This window comes from Leptodactylus fuscus, chromosome 4 (genome assembly GCF_031893055.1).
Source record: "Leptodactylus fuscus isolate aLepFus1 chromosome 4, aLepFus1.hap2, whole genome shotgun sequence".
Classification (NCBI taxonomy): Eukaryota; Metazoa; Chordata; class Amphibia; order Anura; family Leptodactylidae; genus Leptodactylus; species Leptodactylus fuscus.
This window is the reverse complement of record NC_134268.1, coordinates 207,667,721-207,685,927: the sequence shown is the minus strand read 5'-3', so window position 1 is coordinate 207,685,927 and position 18,207 is coordinate 207,667,721. Positions and strand designations below refer to the sequence as shown.

The 18,207-nt window shown below is 42.7% G+C and overlaps 1 protein-coding gene across 1 annotated transcript in view; it reads left to right on the top strand.

Moving 5' to 3' along the window:
• The window catches only part of LOC142201184 (macrophage mannose receptor 1-like), an 81,075-nt gene extending 63,672 nt beyond the window's left edge, over nt 1-17,403 (top strand). Inside the window, 6 exon segments of the mRNA XM_075272012.1 lie at nt 208-373; nt 12,894-13,043; nt 13,389-13,505; nt 14,708-14,893; nt 16,260-16,295; nt 17,174-17,403. Of these exon segments, the coding sequence (XP_075128113.1) occupies nt 208-373; nt 12,894-13,043; nt 13,389-13,505; nt 14,708-14,893; nt 16,260-16,295; nt 17,174-17,403 (885 nt within the window).
• The last annotated feature ends 804 nt before the right edge of the window (nt 17,404-18,207 follow it).

Below are 18,207 nucleotides of genomic sequence, written 5' to 3'. Positions count from 1 at the left end.
AGAAAAAGGGGCCACAAGGCACCATAGATCCGATAGAAAACCAAAGGGTCTGTTCTAGCATCACTTGTGTGCACCACACTGGCAGGAAAATGATATTGGTGCTGAATATATGTGATCAGACCCTACAGTGATTTGTATTTTAGGATATTTTTATGCATTTGCACCCATTTGTAATGTTTTTGATGTTTACAACTATAATTCTTTCAGACTGGAAATACATACAAGTGGGTTGATAACTGGAGAGTTCGATACACTAAATGGGCTGCTGAGGAGCCAAGAATGAGCAAGTCCTGTGTATATGTGGATACGGATGGAAAATGGAAGACGTCGTCCTGTAATGAGAGTTATTCTTCTATCTGCAAACATACAACTGGTAAGATGATCACTGTCAGGAATAAATGAAGTGTGTTGTATTATTTCATTGTTTGATATGCCATCCTTCAAAAATTCAGATCCGATCATATTCTTAATACATAGGCATAGAGATATTTTTTAAGCTCACTGTGGCCATTACTAGCATAAAGGGGTTTTCATATTTGGCCATTTATGGCATATCCTAGAAACATAAAGTCATATCACACAAAAGTGTGTGAAACACCAGAAGGGCAAATGGTAGTTTGAAAAAAAGTATTTGATCCATTGCTGAGTTTTGTAAGTTTGCCCACTGACAAAGACGTGAACAGTTTATAATTTTAAGGATAGGTAAATTTTAACAGTGAGAGGTAGAATATCAAAAAGAAAATCCAGAAAATCACATTGTATAAATTGTATGAATTTATTTGCATTTTGCATAGAGAAATAAGTATTTATAAGACTTAATACTTGGTGGCAAAACCCTTGTTGATGCGCACAGCAGTCAGATGTTTTTTTTGTAGTTGACGGTGAGGTTTACGCTAGGGTTGAGCGATCGGGATTGGAAAAGATCGGATCTCGATCGGCGATCGAGTAAATTTCACGATCGTGATCGGGTTCCGATCCCGCCTAAAAAAGACCGGGAATGGAATTCCGACACCGATCGCTCAACTTACCTGTACAGATCCGCTGCCACTGCCGCTCCCCGTTCTTTTCGCTCCCCTTCTTTCTCCTTTTTACGGTCAGCAGGGTTTATTAAAAAACCATGAAATAAACGAAAACCCTACGGAGCCCACTGGACTCTGACTGCTAACACCTAAGTGTGAATACAGTCTGGCAGTTAGTGTCACTGCCAGAAACCTAAAGTAACTGGGTGTGCTCTTGTTTAGTATCACAGAGCAACTTTTGCAGCTCAGAGCAGCCGCTACAACAAACTTAAACTGTCTAGCCAGAACTCCTGGACTAGACAGAGCCCGCCTAAACCCTATGTACTTCCAGTTCCACCCAACCACCAAGGCAGCTACAGCCAAACAAGCTGTCATTGTGAATACTGAATAAGGAGAACACTAGCTATGGCCTACTGAGATATTTCGCACAACACACAAGGCAGCATGCTGCCCAACTAACAGTGGCATTGCTATCTCAGGGGTTATTTGCTAACTAGTCCAACTAATAATTGCTCAGGCTGGAACCCATGCACACACACACACATTATTAGGGTTTAAGAAATTATCTTTGAGTGCCAGGTGTCCAGACCAGCCCCCTTATATAGACAAGGGGCAGTCACAAGTAAACAACCCAGCTGCCCACGCAAAACGTCATTGGACGACACCCCAGTCCGTCAAAAAGTCGACCACGCCCAGCTGTTGCAAGGTAGGTTAACCCTTGCAACGCTGGACTGTGCAGAGGAACAGGCAGCGACGTCCATATCATGGCCGCACCCGCTGCACTCCTTCACATGCCTTCAGAGTCTTGTGGGCACCCCCGCCTCCCAGGCTAGTGTTAGAGATGCTGGGAGAAGGCGGGGCTTGTGGCTTAGGAGAGTGTGGGTGAGTACTGGGAGGGGAGACGTGAGTGATGCACTCATATCTCCCCGCCCACACTCTCCTACGGCACAACAAGCCCCAGCTATTCCCAGCATCTTTAACACTAGCCTGGGAGGCGGGGGCACGCACGACACTCTGAAGGCATGTCAAGGAGAAAGAAGAGGAGCAAGAAGAACGGGGAGCGGCAGTGATTCTGTGCAGGTAAGTGGGGGGGACTAAGTAGCCGGAGGGGAAGGGAGTTTCAATCACTACACAGCATGGAGTCCAAAAATTGAAGTGTTCAATTTTTGGACTCCATGCTTTGTAGTGAATAGGATCGTTTTTAAAATCCAATCTTCAATCATTAAAAAACATCCCATTGAATTGCATTAGGATCGGAATTGGGATAGGGTTCAGATGGAAAAATCGGATTTTAAAAACGATCCTGAAATCTCAAGATTGGCTCAACCCTAGTTTACACACAGGAGGAATTTTGGTCCACTCCTCTTTGCATATTGTCTCTAAATCATTAAGATTTTGAGGCTGTCGCTTGGCAACTCGGAGCTTCAGCTCCCTCCATAAATTTTCTTATGGGATTAAGATCTGGAGACTAGCTAGGCCACTCCATGACCTTAATGTGCTTCTTTTTGAGCCACTCCTTTGTTGTCTTAGCTGTATATTTTGGGTCATTGTCCTGCTGGAAGACCCACGACTCATTTTTAATGTCCTGGCGGAGGAAAGGAGGTTGTCACTCAGGATTTTACAGTACATGGCTCCATCCATTCTCCCATTGATGCAGTGAAGTGGTCCTGTACCCTTAGTGTAGAAAAACCCACAAAACATAATGTTTCCACCTCCATGTTTGGCAATGGGGACAATATTCTTTGGGTCATAGGCAGCATTTCTCTTCTGCCAAATATGGCAAGTTGAGTTAATGCCAAAGAGCTCAATTTTTGTCTCATCTGACCACAGCACCTTCTCCCAATCACTCTCAGAATCATCCAGTTGTTCACTGGCAAACTTCAGATAGGCCTGCGCATGGGCCTTCTTGAGCAGGGGAACCTTGCAGGCACTGCACGACTTTAATCCATTACAGCGTAATGTGTTACCAATGGTTTTCTTGGTAACTATGGTCCCAGCTGCCTTAAGATCATTAACAAGTCCCCCCCCCATGTAGTTTTAGGCTGATCTGTCACCTTCCTCATGATCAAGGGTACCCCACGAGGTGAGATTTTGCATGGAGCCCCATATTGATGTTGATTGACAGTCATTTTGTATTTCTTCCATTTTCTTACTATTGCACCAACAATTGTCTCTTTCTCACCCAGCATCTTACTTATGGTTTTGTAGCCCATTCCAGTCTTATGCAGGTCTATGATCTTGTCCCTGACTGGTCTGTAGGAGCCACAACTCTTAATGGTTGGTAGGGGATCAAATACTTATTTCTCTCTGCAAAATACAAATAATTTTATACAATGTGACTTTCTGGATTTTCTAATTTTTATATCTTTCACTGTTAAAATTAACCTACCCTTAAAATTATAGACTGTTCCTGTCTTTAACAATGGGCAAACTTACAAAATCAGCAAGGGATAAAATACTTATTTCCTCCGCTGTAAATGGTCCAAACAATGAAAGCAGAAGTTCAATGTAAAATAATGCACATTGTGAAAATTATTCCTCCCCAAGTATTGTATTGGTAGTGCTGTGCTAGCCAAAACTTCAGAAGACAAGGCTTTAGGGATCCTAATATATTACAGCTTCACAATGAGTCAATAGTACAGCCAAACAGCAGGGGGAGCAAGTAGGATACTCAGTTGTCTAGTAAGATGCTCATCTGTATTGTTAGATGTACTGTATAACTAGTAGGATGTTCGGCTATATAGTTAGAGGTATAACTAGTAGGATGTTCGGCTATATAGTTAGAGGTATAACTAGTAGGATGTTCGGCTATATAGTTAGAGGTATAACTAGTAGGATGTTCGCTATATAGTGTCAGCAGCGGTATTAATCAGCACCTAGTCTCACTTGAGTAGCAAACAATGTGCGTTTATTTAGCACAACAAACAGCTTACAACTTGTTATAAAGTCCAGTTCTATGGAGACACTGCAGCAGCCTGTGCAGCCATGACATGTGGATGGAGAGAGAGACACACACACAGAGAGACACAGGAAGAAGGGGAAGAACATCCTATCTGTGACTGTTTTTTTCTTTTCAGCAGAACTTTGTTAACAACTTAACAATATGAACGCAGACAGAATGTCTCATCATATAACACAGCAGTATTAGTTGTTGCCTTACATATAAACAAATATGCATTATTCCAACACCCCCATTCAACAACTCCTTATTCTGTCAGTCCCATCATGGTCCTCAGTTCTTGGAACCTAACTCTAGGCAGTGGCTTCGTCATAATATCAGCTATCATCTTATCAGTTTCACAATAGATTAACTGAATCACGTCACGTTCTATCAAGTCACGCAAATGATGATGCTTGACATCAATGTGCTTGGTCCTAGCACTGATCTTCTCACTGCATGCAAGTTTAATGCGTCCTTGGTTGTCCTGTATAGAAGAGCCACCACTGCCTGTTGATATTTCTCATTGTCAGGCAATAATCCACTTTTGTTCTTTCATGAGCAGGTAGTCCTTGCATTTCAGCCCATGACTGTGGTTCTGGCCCAGGTAGTTCCTTGACAATATAGGATAGGCGTTTGGCTGGTATACCTTTATTTGGTCTTGATGATCTCCTAACTTCAGGTTCATCTGTACTTTCTGTTGTTCCTTCAGTGTTTGAAGAGTCTAACCAAATGTCAACATCCTCCTTTTTGCTGTCTTCTGACTGTGGTAGTTGCTGCTTCATCTGCATTATTGGTGTGATGTCACAAAACTTGGGCGACACAAAGTTTTAATCAATCACCACATCCCAGCTTATTGTGACCTTGTTTGTCTCTGGGTGTAGAATTCTATAACCTTTCTGGGTTTGGCTGTAGCCCACTAGGATACCTTCCTTAGCATGAGATTCCCACTTAGGGTGCATTCAGACTACGTAACGCCGGGCGTGTATGAGAGCCGTACACGTCGGCATTACGGCAGACTGCCGAACACTTCCCATTCACTTCAATGGGAGCGCTCGTAACAGCGGCGTTTACGAGCGCTCCCATTGAAGTGAATGGGAAGTGTTCGGCAGTCTGCCGTAATGCCGGCGTGTACGGCTCTCATACACGCCCGGCGTTACGTAGTCTGAATGCACCCTTAGTTTGATTTTCTTTGGGAACATGTACAAACACTTTACTTCCAAATATTCTTATGTGTTGTATTTTTGGCTTTCTGCCGTTCCATTGTTCAAATGGAGTATTCTCTGTAGCTTTGCTTGGTAGTCTGTTCTGAAGATAACAGGCTGTCATGATGGCTTCACCCCAGTATGTTGTGGGCAAGTTTGCATCAAATAACATACTTTTTGCACTTTCACAGAGTGTCCTGTTCTTTCTTTCGGCCACACCATTTTGCTTAGGGTTGTATGGTACAGTGGTTTGAAAAATAATTCTATTTTTCTTTAAAATACTCTGTGTTTCATTGCTTGTATATTCAGTCCCGTTATCTGCATGTAGGATTTTTGGCATTCTCCCAAATTTATTGTATACTTCAGCTAGATATGTTTCAAGCTTCTCTGGGACTTCATCCTTGCTGTGAAGCAGATAGACAACTGTGTATCTTGAATGATCATCAATGAATGTGAGAAAATATCTCTTCTTTCCAGGAGTCTGAGTATTCATTGGACCACAAACATCTGTGTGTATTAAATCTATTGGCTTTTCTGTTCTTGTGGTACTTTTCTTAGGAAAGGCCTTTCTGGACATTTTCCCTTTAATTCAGCTCACATACTTCATTGTCTGGTTACATAGATCAATGCCGATACCTTCAGCTAGTTGTTCTTGAACTAACTTTCCCCCTACGCCAAACAGCAGCACAAGATGGGGTATTCCTGCCCCTGTGTGCTGTTAGGACAGGTGGAACTTTTAATTAGCTAACAGTTTTTCCCCCTATAAGAGGCCAGAGCGACCTCCTCCCCCCTGTGTTTTTTTCTGTCCTGTGCGACTGGACAGGTGGAGGAGGCTGTGGCCTCCTCTATGGTTTAGAATAAGGTGTCTTAGATCCTTTCTTCTCTTTCCCTTCTTTCTGAGTGAAAGATCTAGGTTTATACTGCAGTCTTTTGTCTTACCTGCCTTGTGCAGGTTACTGACTTTTTCAGCTGCAGTTCATTTACTGCCTGCAGTAAGGTAAGCCGTGTCCTCTTTCAGCTTTCCCTCTGTGTTCACTGCAGAGACTAAAAGCACTAATTTCTATTTGCTATGGGCACTCTGTCAACTTCACAATATCGAAGTCGATTCACCGCCATTATGGTAAGATCCAACCAAATTTTTGTATTTCTTGCGGTTTTTCAATGTGCATTTAATTCCTAAGCGGGGACTATATGCTGTGAACCTAAAAGAAGGGTTCAGATACCTATGTACTGTCATTACTTATTAGGTGCATATTTGCTTATTGCTCACATGATGGTGGATGCTCTAAGGCATTTTGTTGTAAGGTTATGCATGTCTGCACTGCTGTCAGTACGGGGTCCTCCAGCTAGGAGCCCTTCATTTATTGTTGTCATCTCCTGGGTGAAGGAGTACATGCAGATTTCTGGTAAGGTTCCCTCTCCCAGTTTTCATAAGAGGTCTTACTTAGAAATAGAAGCCCTAGTGGCTCAAGCTGTAGGGTTACAGACTTGTATGCCTGAATCCACAGTATCCTGGGTTCAATCCCAGTTGCACTTTGCATTTGTGATATAAAAAAAAAAAAAAAAAGTTAATAAGGTACTTGTGGTTCTCATGGTCCATTCACATAGAGAAAGTCTCTAAACTTCATGCTGGACTCTGTCTGCTTGAAAATCTCCCTCCTCTAGGTGGGAAAAGATCATATCAGCAGTGCATTATTTATAGGTGATACAGCGGGTTTCCATCCTAACTGCCAAAGGTTACTGGATCTTATGTCAGGGTCTGCAGTTGCAGTCCCTTGGGCCATATAGCGCATGCGGCCTGCAGAAGGTAAGTCTGAGGCCTGGAATCACAACCCGTGGGGCCTGGAGGGGCTTCATTTTAAGGGCTGGATGTCCATGTCCAGATAGTCTGGACCCTGTTAACCACAGAGACAGCCCTCTCCGGTAGAGAGCGCATCTACAGGAGATTCCCATACGGGCAATGAGGAATTGGATGGAGGAGGCTGTGTCATCCAGCTGACAAAAAACTCAGCAGTCTGGGTCAAGCCAATTTAGTTATTCCTCAAAATTTGTCTTTCATCCAGGTGGTGTTCCATCTTAAGGACGGGATGTCCAGGGTCCAGCTAGCGCTGGACCCTGTTGACTATAAACGCCCCTCTCTCACTAGTGGGGCGAATCTAGAGAAAAGTTCCATAGGAATAAAGTGGAATTGGATGAAGAGTTCATGGTCCAGTTTACCTGGACCCTGTTGCCCACTGATGCATCCCTCTCTGGTGGAGAGTGTCCACGGTCCAGCTAAGGCTGGAACCTGTTGACTACCTATGTCTCCCTCTCTGGTGGAGAGCACATCCAGATAAGCGTTCCATAGGAGGAACATGAAATTGAATGTAGAGTCCACGGTCCAGTTTACCTGGACCCTGTTGACCACTGATGCATCCCTCTCTGGTGGAGAGTGGCCATGGTCCATCTAATGCCAGACCCTGTTGACTACCTATGCCTCCCTCTCTGAGGAGAGCACATCTAGATCGGCTGGGTAGGCTATTTGGTCTCATCATATGTCCGCCTGATCACGGCTTATCCAAGATCCATCGGTCCTTCAACTTGTTCAAGCCAGACAAATACGTAAGGACCCTCCCTCTCCAGGGCATCAAGCAACTTTATCCAGACAGCTCTCCCATTCGGCAAATCCTTGGCCCCCCACACCTTCACAAAGGTAGTGGCCCCGGTCGTAGCCGCCCTGCGCCTCCAAGGGATCTTATTGTCCCATAACTAGACGAATGGCTCCTAAAAGCCCGGTCAAAGGAGGTGCTTGCCACACAGTTGGAATCCACTGTGGCTTTCCTAAATGAGCTGGGCTGGCTAATAAACTGGCAGAAGTCAGTAGTGGTTCCATCTACCCCGATTCAATTTCTGGGTTTATCTTGGATTCTCTCAGCATGATGATCTCCCTGCCTCCTCCTTGGAAGGAGAAGATTGGTCAAGCGGCTCATCACCTATCCACAACCCGGAAGCTTACTATCAGGACCGCCATGAAGGTCCTAGGTCTCATGTCCGCAGCCATCAAGGCAGTTCTGTGGGCCCTATGGCACATGCGCCCCTTACAGTGCGAGATCCTGAGAGTCGGGAACCACAGTCCTTCGGGGCTACAGAAGCCTATCCAGTTATCCATCAGAACCCGTCGATCACTGGCTTGGTGGTCCCAGCTCAGAGACGGGAAATCCACGGTCCAGACATCCTGGACCCTGTTGACCACAGATGCCTCCCTCACAAGATGGGGAGTGCTTCTGGGGGAGACCCCGGTATGTGGGACCTGGAACCAGCTTAGAGAAGGCTCATTTGTCCAACTGGCGAGAGCTCACTGCGGTGCACCGTGTGCTTCTAATGTTTGCACCCCACCTGCAAGGGAAAGCTGTGAGAGTGAAACAGACAACTTAACAGCAGTCCGATATATCAGCAAACAAGGGGGGAACCAGATCCCCCTCGCTTCTGCAGGTGACAAATCTAATATTCTCCTGGTGGAGAGGAATCTTTCACAACTATCAGCGGTTCATATTCAAGGTGGGCTGAACATCCTTGCGGATCAGCTAAGCAGAGGCCTGGTGATGACAGGCGAATGGTCCCTAAATCCGGACATCTTTCATCATCTCACTGAGATGTGGGGTCTCCCCGAGGTGGACCTGATGGCCACCCAGTACAACGCCAAAGTGACAATGTTTTGCTCCCTCTACCGGGAAGACAATCCTTTGGCGGTAGATGCCCTGTCAATACCTTGGAGGTTCAAACTGGCATACGTTTTTCCTCCTATTCTGATGATTCCGAAGGTATTGGCGAAACTCAGGCAGGACCAGACTTCGGCAATAGTGATCATGCCGTTCTGGCCAAAAAAGGGCATGGTTTACCCACCTCATCCTAATGAGTCAAGGGACCTACTGGAGGCTTCCACAAGTCCAAAACCTGGTAATTCTGAACTGACAGCTCTGCCAGGACCTGGACAGGTTCAACCTCATGGCCTGGAGGTTGACCGCATCGTATACGGAGATAGACGATTATCCCAGGCCGTTCTAAGAACGTTGGCCCATTCAAGAGCGGATTCAACTAACAGGAGTTACCAAAGGATCTTGGATAGGCAGCTTAATAACTCTGCTATCGAATCGGTCTTGGAGTTCCTACAGAGTGACCTGGATAAGGGGCTAACTCCAGCTACCCTGAAGGTTCATGTTTCAGCACTTTCCGCTCTTCTAGGGACCTGGTTATAACAAGATCCTCTATTAAAGTAATTCCTTAAAGGGGCCTCTAGGCTCCGCCCTCAGATGCAGCCCCCTGTCCCGCCATGGGACTTGGCTGCGGTTCTTCAGGGGCTTTGTTCTCCCCCGTTTGAACTCTTAACAGAAGTGGACTGGAGATATCTCTCCTACAAGGTAACCTTCTTGTTGGCAATTACCTCTGCCAAAAGGATTGGAGAATTACAAGCTTTGGCTGCCTCGGAGCCATTCATTACCTTTTTCCCTGATAGGGTTCAACTTGGGTTCATCCAGGGATTTTGTCCTAGGGTCGCATATATCTGCGCATATATTTGGATTGTACAGCTTCCTTTCGAAGAACCTGCTCATCAATACCTACGGCCGTAACAAAGGTGTTAAAGCCACCCTGTCAAGATGGATCAGGGAGGCCATCGCTTGCTCTCTTCGCGCTCAAGACCTACCAGTACCGGAATTGGACCAACTTCCCGGTCAGAGAGACGCTCGCTCTCCTTAGAGCAGATATGTTCCGCTGCTTCCTGGAGTTTTCATCTGATGTTCGCCAGATACTGCAGACTGGACTGGCGCAGCTCAGAGGCCACAGCCTTCGGACATTCTGTCTTGGCATCTGCTTGCCAAGATCTCCCACCCTAGTTGGGATTTTACTTGCTAGATCCCCATCTTGTGCTGCTGTTTGGCGTAGGGGGAATGGAAGATTATAAAGATAATCTGTTTTCCCTTAGCCCAAACCGCAGCACAAGGCTCCCTCCCATTGTTTATGGTAATGTTTGTATTGTTATATTGCCTTTTATACTTTTTGACTAACACAGGGGGGAGGAGGTCGCTCTGGCCTCTTATAGGGGGAAAAACTGTTAGCTAATTAAAAGTTCCACCTGTCCTAACAGCACACAGGGGCAGGAATACCCCATCTTGTGCTGCTGTTTGGGCTAAGGGAAAACAGATTATCTTTATAATCTTCCATTCTTATTGCTTGCGGGTCTCTATGTGCAAGACGCCTGTGCCACACATAGATACAGTTCTTGTGCTGCTCTTGTTTAACACTGTACACACACTCTTTATAATTCAGCTGATACAGTTCATCTTTGACTTTCCCTTTTGCTAGTATACGACCGTGCTTTGAGATGATACAGCTATCATGTTTAAAAGAAACTTCATTTCCTTGTCTTGTGAGTTTCTTCACAGATAATAAATTACCTTCTAGGTTAGGCACATACAGCACGTCCTTTACTGGGATCTTTCTGCTTTGAGTTAGAGATTTGACAATCGATGTAACAATCTCCTCTGCCTTCTGAATTCATGTGCTGACCATTGGCCATAATCAGTTTATCTGACTTACTTTGGTCAAGCTTAGAAAAGAAGTCTGTTATTGGTCATGTGACTAGTTGCTCCAGAGTCTATATACCACACGTGGTTTGATGTATATGTACCGACAGCAAATACAGTTTCAGTATTCTCAGAGACATTTTGCACACCTTTAGCAGTTTTAACTCTTTGATGACTGCTCTGCTTTTTCATTCTAGCTTTCCAAACTCTGCAGTCTTTCTTTAAATGTCCCGGCTTTTTACATACAAAACATTCACGTGTTTCTTTTAGGTGGTTTCTACTGTCATATTGATCCTGTGCCTTTAAGACAGATTCTGTGTTATGTGACTTGTTGCTTGCATTCTCTGTCTTGCGCTTATATTCATCTACTAACTTTCCTCTGACATACTCCAATGTCATCTAATGCAGTTACAAGTGTGTCATAACTTTCTGGCAGACCGCTGAGAAGTAATGTGGCTACATGGAAATCCTTCAGATTTTCCCCAATGCCTCGCAGGTGCTCTACAGTCTTTAGAGTGTTCCTTATATAGTCCTGTATATCTTGACCATCATGTAGCCTAAACTGGTACCGTTTTCTCATTAGATAGAGCTTATTGCTTAGATTAATCCTCTCATGTACCTTTTGCAGTTGCTCCCACATCTCTTTTGAAGTTTCACATTTACATACATGCACAATCTGATTATCATCTATGCTGAGTGATATGGTACTCTGTACTTTCTGATCCATTTCTGCCCAGTCTTGTGGAACCGGATCAGGTCTAGGCTCCTGTGTATATTTCCACGTTCTCTTAGCAGCAGCATCTTTATCTTGAATTTCCAAGATTGATAGTTCTGGTTAGTCAGGCTTGGCACTGTGAACTTCATTGCGTTACTGTTAGACGCCATCTCTTCTTAGAGTCAATTTGCTGTTTCCTTCTTTGTGCTCGCTCTGAAGAGAGTCTAGGATTCTGGGCGAGCTGTGAGAGTCTAGGATTCTGGGTGAGCTGGGATTCTGTGAGACTGCCAGTGCTGCACCTCCCATGAGGCGACCTGAAGCGAGCGAGGGAGGGCGGCATTTTTGCTAATCTAAGCCAGTCCAGGACAAGCTGTCCTGGACTGGCTTAGCACCGAGCGATGGTTTGGGGAGGCCACTGGAGCAGCGCTGCTCCGGCAGCCTCCCCGCACGCTCAGGCAGAGCGCAGGCAGTCTCCGGGCCTGCTCTCTGCCGGCGAACGGCACTAAGCCCCACCCCCTGTTAATCCACGCCCCCTCCGCTAAGCCACGCCCCCGCTCCGCCCCCTCCCCCGGCCGGGGGGGGGGGGGGGCTTTCTGCACTTCGCCTCGGGCGGCGAAAGGGGCAGGTTCACCCCTGACTGGGCCCATAACCTGTCAGCAGCAGTATTAATCAGCACTTAGTCTCACTTGAGTAGCAAACAATGTGTATTTATTTAGCACAACAAACAGCTTACAACTTGTTATAAAGTCCAGTTCTGTAGAGAGACACTGCAGCAGCCTGTGCAGCCATGACATGTGGATGGAGAGAGAGAGAGAGACACACAGGAAGAAGGGGAGGAACATCCTATCTGTGAGTGGGTTTTTTTTTCAGCAGAACTTTGTTAACAACTTAACAATATGAACACAGATTGTCTCATCATATACTGTAACACAGCAGTAGTAGTTGTTGCCTTACATATAAACAAATATGCATTATTCCAACATATAGCTAGAGGAATAACTAGCTGAATGCTTGACTGTATAGCTAAAGGTATAACCAGGAGGAAGAAGAAGATGATTGAAGGACCATGTGGTTTTTTTCTGTGATCAGTTTTTAGGTTTCTTGGTTTCCTAGAAATGTATTAAATTGATTCCCGTCAGATGTACATGACTCATCATGCTATCCCTCTCCTCCACAAACGAAGAAGATCTCCATGTAATAGATTAGCAAAATAGATGGAAACAGAAGAAATATTAGATTATACACGACTAATTGTAGTCTGTTACCATGAAGACACATAGGATTACACAGGAGCTGTATGGAATGATAAAGAAGGCTATAGAAAAACTATTGTCAGAGTTGATTATTTTTCATTTTAAATGCATTGGGGTGATCAAGTATAATAATATAATATATGTAATAAACTGTATACTCTATATTATAGTTGAAGTTGTTTTATAATTTTTTGTCTTAAAGTCATCCCTCCCACTGACCCACCTGAAACACCTGGAACCTGCCCAAACGTAACTTCAAAGTCCTGGATTACCTTCCGTGGCCATTGTTATATTTTTCAATCATCGTCTACCAGGTCATGGTACGAGGCATCCCTAAAATGTCTTCAGTATGGTAAGTTACACAAATACTTATTAGAAAAAGTAGAATTTTTCTAGAGTTGTATCAAGCGTTCATATATCTAAATATGGACATTTTGATTGATACATTGTAGCTGCATTAACTTAGGTTAATTAGCCACAAAAAAAACAGACCAAAAACATTTTTCAACCATAGAATGAGGCATTCCGAAAGGCAAACTTTTGCTGTGGATATTCTGAAGGTATTGGTCCTGAAAGGGTTAGTTGTAAATTACAATTTAAGAAGCATCAGATCCTTGACTATGTTGTGTAATACCATGTACCTAGAGGAAAGGATTCCAAGACACACATTCACTAATTCACTATGACAATTTTCTAGGTGCCAGTTTAACTTCAATTGAAGACTCTACTGAATTGAATTTCCTCCTCCGACATACTGAGTTACTCAGCAGCCAGGAAAAAAACTTTTGGATTGGACTTTACCATAATGTGGAAGGTATAGTATCTTATAGTATCAGAACCTAACGTCGTCTTCACACAACACTGAGAAATGGCTGTTGCAAAAATCAGACTTGCTTTACTTGATTTTTTAACAGACTCTAAGACCCCATAGAAATCAATGGATCCATTTTTAATAGACGTAAAAACTTATTAACATTGCAGTTACATCCACTGAAAATGAATCTATGAAATTCAACTGTTTTTGTAACAGTCCATTGAAATTGGATTGCTATAGCAGGAAGGGGCCTAATAATGACCCCTATGGCTGCCATCTTGCTACACCGAATAAGCTTTGCCAGAGACAATAATAATAGGTTGCCTAGCACAAATATAATACACTGGAGTACACCGTACAATATGGTTCATAACAGTGTATTTTACCAGTGATTCATTGCAGCTAGAGATGAGCGAAAGGTGAACTATTCAAGGTTCCATATTCGTTTCGAGTAGAGCCGCAATATTCAACTACCCGATCGAATATCGAATCCCATTATAGTCTATGGGAAAAAATGCTCGTTTCAGGGGAAACCACTATTCGACTAAAGGAGAGTCACCAAGTCCACGAGTAGAAGGAGGAGAGTGTTTAGGAGGAGTGCTGTGCAGTTAAAGCGCACGGACCCCATTATAGTCTATGGAGCCCTGACAGTGTTATACACTATGTTTTATAGATAGGTTCCTAGGAGCCCTGACAGTGTTATATACTATGTTTTATAGATAGGTTCCTAGGAGCCCTGACAGTGTTATACACTATGTTTTATAGATAGGTTCCTAGGAGCCCTGACAGTGTTATACACTATGTTTTATAGATAGGTTCCTAGGAGCCCTGACAGTGTTATACACTTTGTTTTAAAGATAGGTTCCTAGGAGCCTTGACAGTGTCATACACTATGTATTATAGATAGGTTCCTAGTAGCCCTGACAGTGTTATACATTGTTTTATAGATAGGTTCCTAGGAGCCCTGACAGTGTCATACATTATGTTTTATAGATAGGTTCCTAGGTACCCTAAAAGTGTTTTACACCATATTTTAACACAATTTAAAGTGTCATTTGAACTGAAACAAACAAGGAACCCGAGATACTGAATACTAAACAAATCTTGAAAAGTTTGCCTGAATTACATGTTATAACATAGAATAAAAATAACTTCTGAAAATGTCAAGTTTTCTTAAATAAAAAAATCTTTTTTTTTTGTAGGCAATGTACTTTGGTTAGACAACACACCCATGGACTTTGTAAACTGGAACAATAATGTACCTAATGAAGGTGGTGGATCCTATATAGATACATCTTCCATGTGTGTGATGATGGATGCGATAAAAGGAACATGGAGCACCGAAAGGTGCTATAGAAGCAAAGGGTACATATGTAAGGCCTTAAAAAGTAAGTCATCATAAACCTGCATCTTTTTTTATATTTTTAAATTAATAATAATAATAATAATAATAATATGTTGCTGAAGCAGAAATCGCACAGGATTGTCACCATTGTCTGCATCATTTTAATTATTGGGATATGGGTACAGGTTCCATACTGGAATGGCATAGAATATCCATCTAATCTTAGCCTATAAAGCCATGTACATCCTCATTTAAAGGACATTTCCTCACCTTCACAAACTCTAACTCTTTGTATCCTTTAACAGTTGTCACTCCACTAATCCCAGTACAGTTGTACTTTTTCTATAGCCCCCACCATTCCACAGCAATCAATGCTGTCATTTTTAACACCCAATATGTTAGTTAGATCCTCTACTGTCAGCGATTCTAGACTGCCAGTTCCAGCTCAGGACTGCCCTCCTTACGGTACAGAGCCAAATAAGCCTATTGGTTGCTATAACTAACAGCACCAATTGCTCAGGAATGGTGAGAGCCAGAGAAGAAAAATTCAACGGCGCTGGCAATAGTGGGTTAAAATATGTGAAGGGATGGAGTTGGTGGAGGTCACCTTTAACCCCTTTAATAGATGAATTGCATCAAAGTAAGTCAATCGGTCTGTGAAAGAAATTCATCCATTTTTAGCTGGTTCATGACCGCACACATTTTTGGGTTTCATGGTAAATGCACAAACATTTTTTTCATTCAGGTTATTCAAATAAAACTTTTCATTGTCTTTTTCAGTGATACACGTGGCTTTATTTTTATGTCATTTTTGCTTTGGCATGTGTATTTTTTTTTTTTAATATTTGGGAAAATGTAGGGTGAAGTGCGGCTGTTTTTTCACATTATTACAAACATTTTTTTTTTTTTTCTGCTGAAATGCTGCTGAAATACTTTTTAACATATTTTTCCGTGACACATAGTTTTGTGTTGCTGGGGGAGGGGCTAGAACCTGTGATGTGAACTTGATAGTGATACTTAATTTGTATATTTTTGTCTCTTATATATACACTCTGTGCCCCCATAAGATCCGTTACATCATAAACCATTGGGTGGCACTTTTTTCATGGCTGAGTTTCTCTGTAACTGGGTCTGATACTATAGCCTCAGTTATAGGAGGAATACAACCTCCTCATATACAAGGCAGAGCTGATCTGGATCCTCTAAGACCCCGCAGCTCTGACAGTTCTCAGCACCCGGTGAAATGTATGACTGCCGGGAATATTTGGGATAAGATGGATAATAAGATGGATGATGTTGAGATCAAGACGTTGTGTTATTGAAACACAATGAAATTCGAAAATTTAGCTGATTTACATAGAAAATACACAAAAATCTGATTTCTGACCTGTTGTTTGATGTGTTTACAGCTCCACTGCCCACGGTAAAGACAACAGTGACACCAGGTACAGTATCACTTATTCACTCTGATATTATAAAGGGAAATTATAAGGGATTTTCTAGGGTTCTTTGTTTTGTTTTTTTATATTGATAGCTGAGATCAGATAAGAGCAATGTATAGATGGAGGTTCTAGATGTTGGACTCAAAATTGATCTTGAATCCCTATCCTAAAAACACAACAAGTTACAACAGCCCTCTGCTGCATGACTGCAAATACCGACTGTATAAAAATACATGAAAATGAGGTTCTTGGTTTTTACACTTTGTTCAAACTGCATTTAAGCCCATCTGTCAACAAGGTGACTTATTTCAGATGGTTCCCGCCACTAAAATCACTCACTTCTTATGGCCTTGGCCTTCCAAGATTAAAGGTCAAGTGTATTTCAGACATATTATGCCTAGCATACACCACAAGCAGCCTCCTTTTTCTGGGCCTGTGGCCTCTGTATGAATAGGGGAGTGTAGTTCACCAAACCTTAGACAGATAAGTAGTGTGCACAATCCAAAATGGAGGTCAGTCACACAGACCCAAAAGTGCAAGTGCAACAAACAGACAAAAAATGGCCTGCCCTGCCAAACAATATGAATAAGAAATGCAGGAGCACGTCTTTTATGTGTGACTTGGATTTTTATTACAAATTGTATAGTTTTTCTTATTTGGGGGGGGGGGGTAGCATTTCTGGATTTAATAAAGATTTTTATTAGATGTTAATATTTTTTTCTCCTGTGTACTGTTTGTTGGAGCGTATGACTGTATATATCCAATGTATAACCTACTACAAAAATACTAAGTGATGTATTATTAACGATCTGTAGAACATTTAGTAAGACCTCTATCTGTAGGATTTATAACTACTTTCTAATCCATATTTGCCTTTACAGAAAAAAGGTCCTCACCTGGCCTGACCACTGGCATAGTTCTACTTGTCATTCTTGGCATTGCTGGAGTCGCCACTGCGGTTGTCTTCATATATAAGAGAAAAGGGAACAAGCCACAACCAGAGAATGGTTTACCCAATAGATTATACATGGACAGCAGTCGTGCAGATACTGCACATGACAAATGTGTTTTGGTAAATGACATTGAGAGAAATGAAGATGCAGATGTTTAATAAAAACCCAACCATGCCTGTGCAATAATATCCGGCCTGTAACAAGCTCATGGACCCTCCCCATCTACAAGGGTTACATAAGACTGAATGATCTGAAGGAATACAAATGAATGTACAATGTTATAGTTGGAATGAACTCGACTGTTCTCCTTTCCATTTATAGATGACACTTGTAATATAAATACATTAAATATTACTTAAGTATTTTTGTGTAAATGTATGGGATAAATCCCTCTGATGGCTTTTGTGTGATATTACCCTGTATACACAATGAATGTTCTATACCTTACAATACTGTTTTCATCTAGTACTAAATAATCCAAGAAAAGGTTAGAATTTACTTGTATTTTCAGGTGACATTTCAGTAAAGTCAATTTAGGAGAAGAGGAAGAAACAGCCGAATAAGAGGAGAAAGAAGTATTTTTCATTGACAAGATATTTTACAAAGTTATTATAAAGACAGTGACAGATCAGTTTTATTAAACCCTATGTAAATGGATGACTGTCACGGGCAGGGGATGGTGGATCGGCTGTGCTGCCAAATCGGATTAGCTTGTGGCCACCTCTAAGGGTGTTATCCCATCAGACTCCCTGGTATGGGGATCTGGACTTTGTTTTGGGGAGTCTGTCAGGCTTCTACTTCCTGTGGTGGCCCCATTTGGCAGCAGCTGGCCAGGCCGAATTGGATAAAAAATGTATGATGTGTACACGGAGTAAAACCAAGACAGACAAGTAAACAGGCAAAACAACTAACAATTAACAGAACAAGACAAACAGGTATAGCAGGAGGCACATGGACATAAG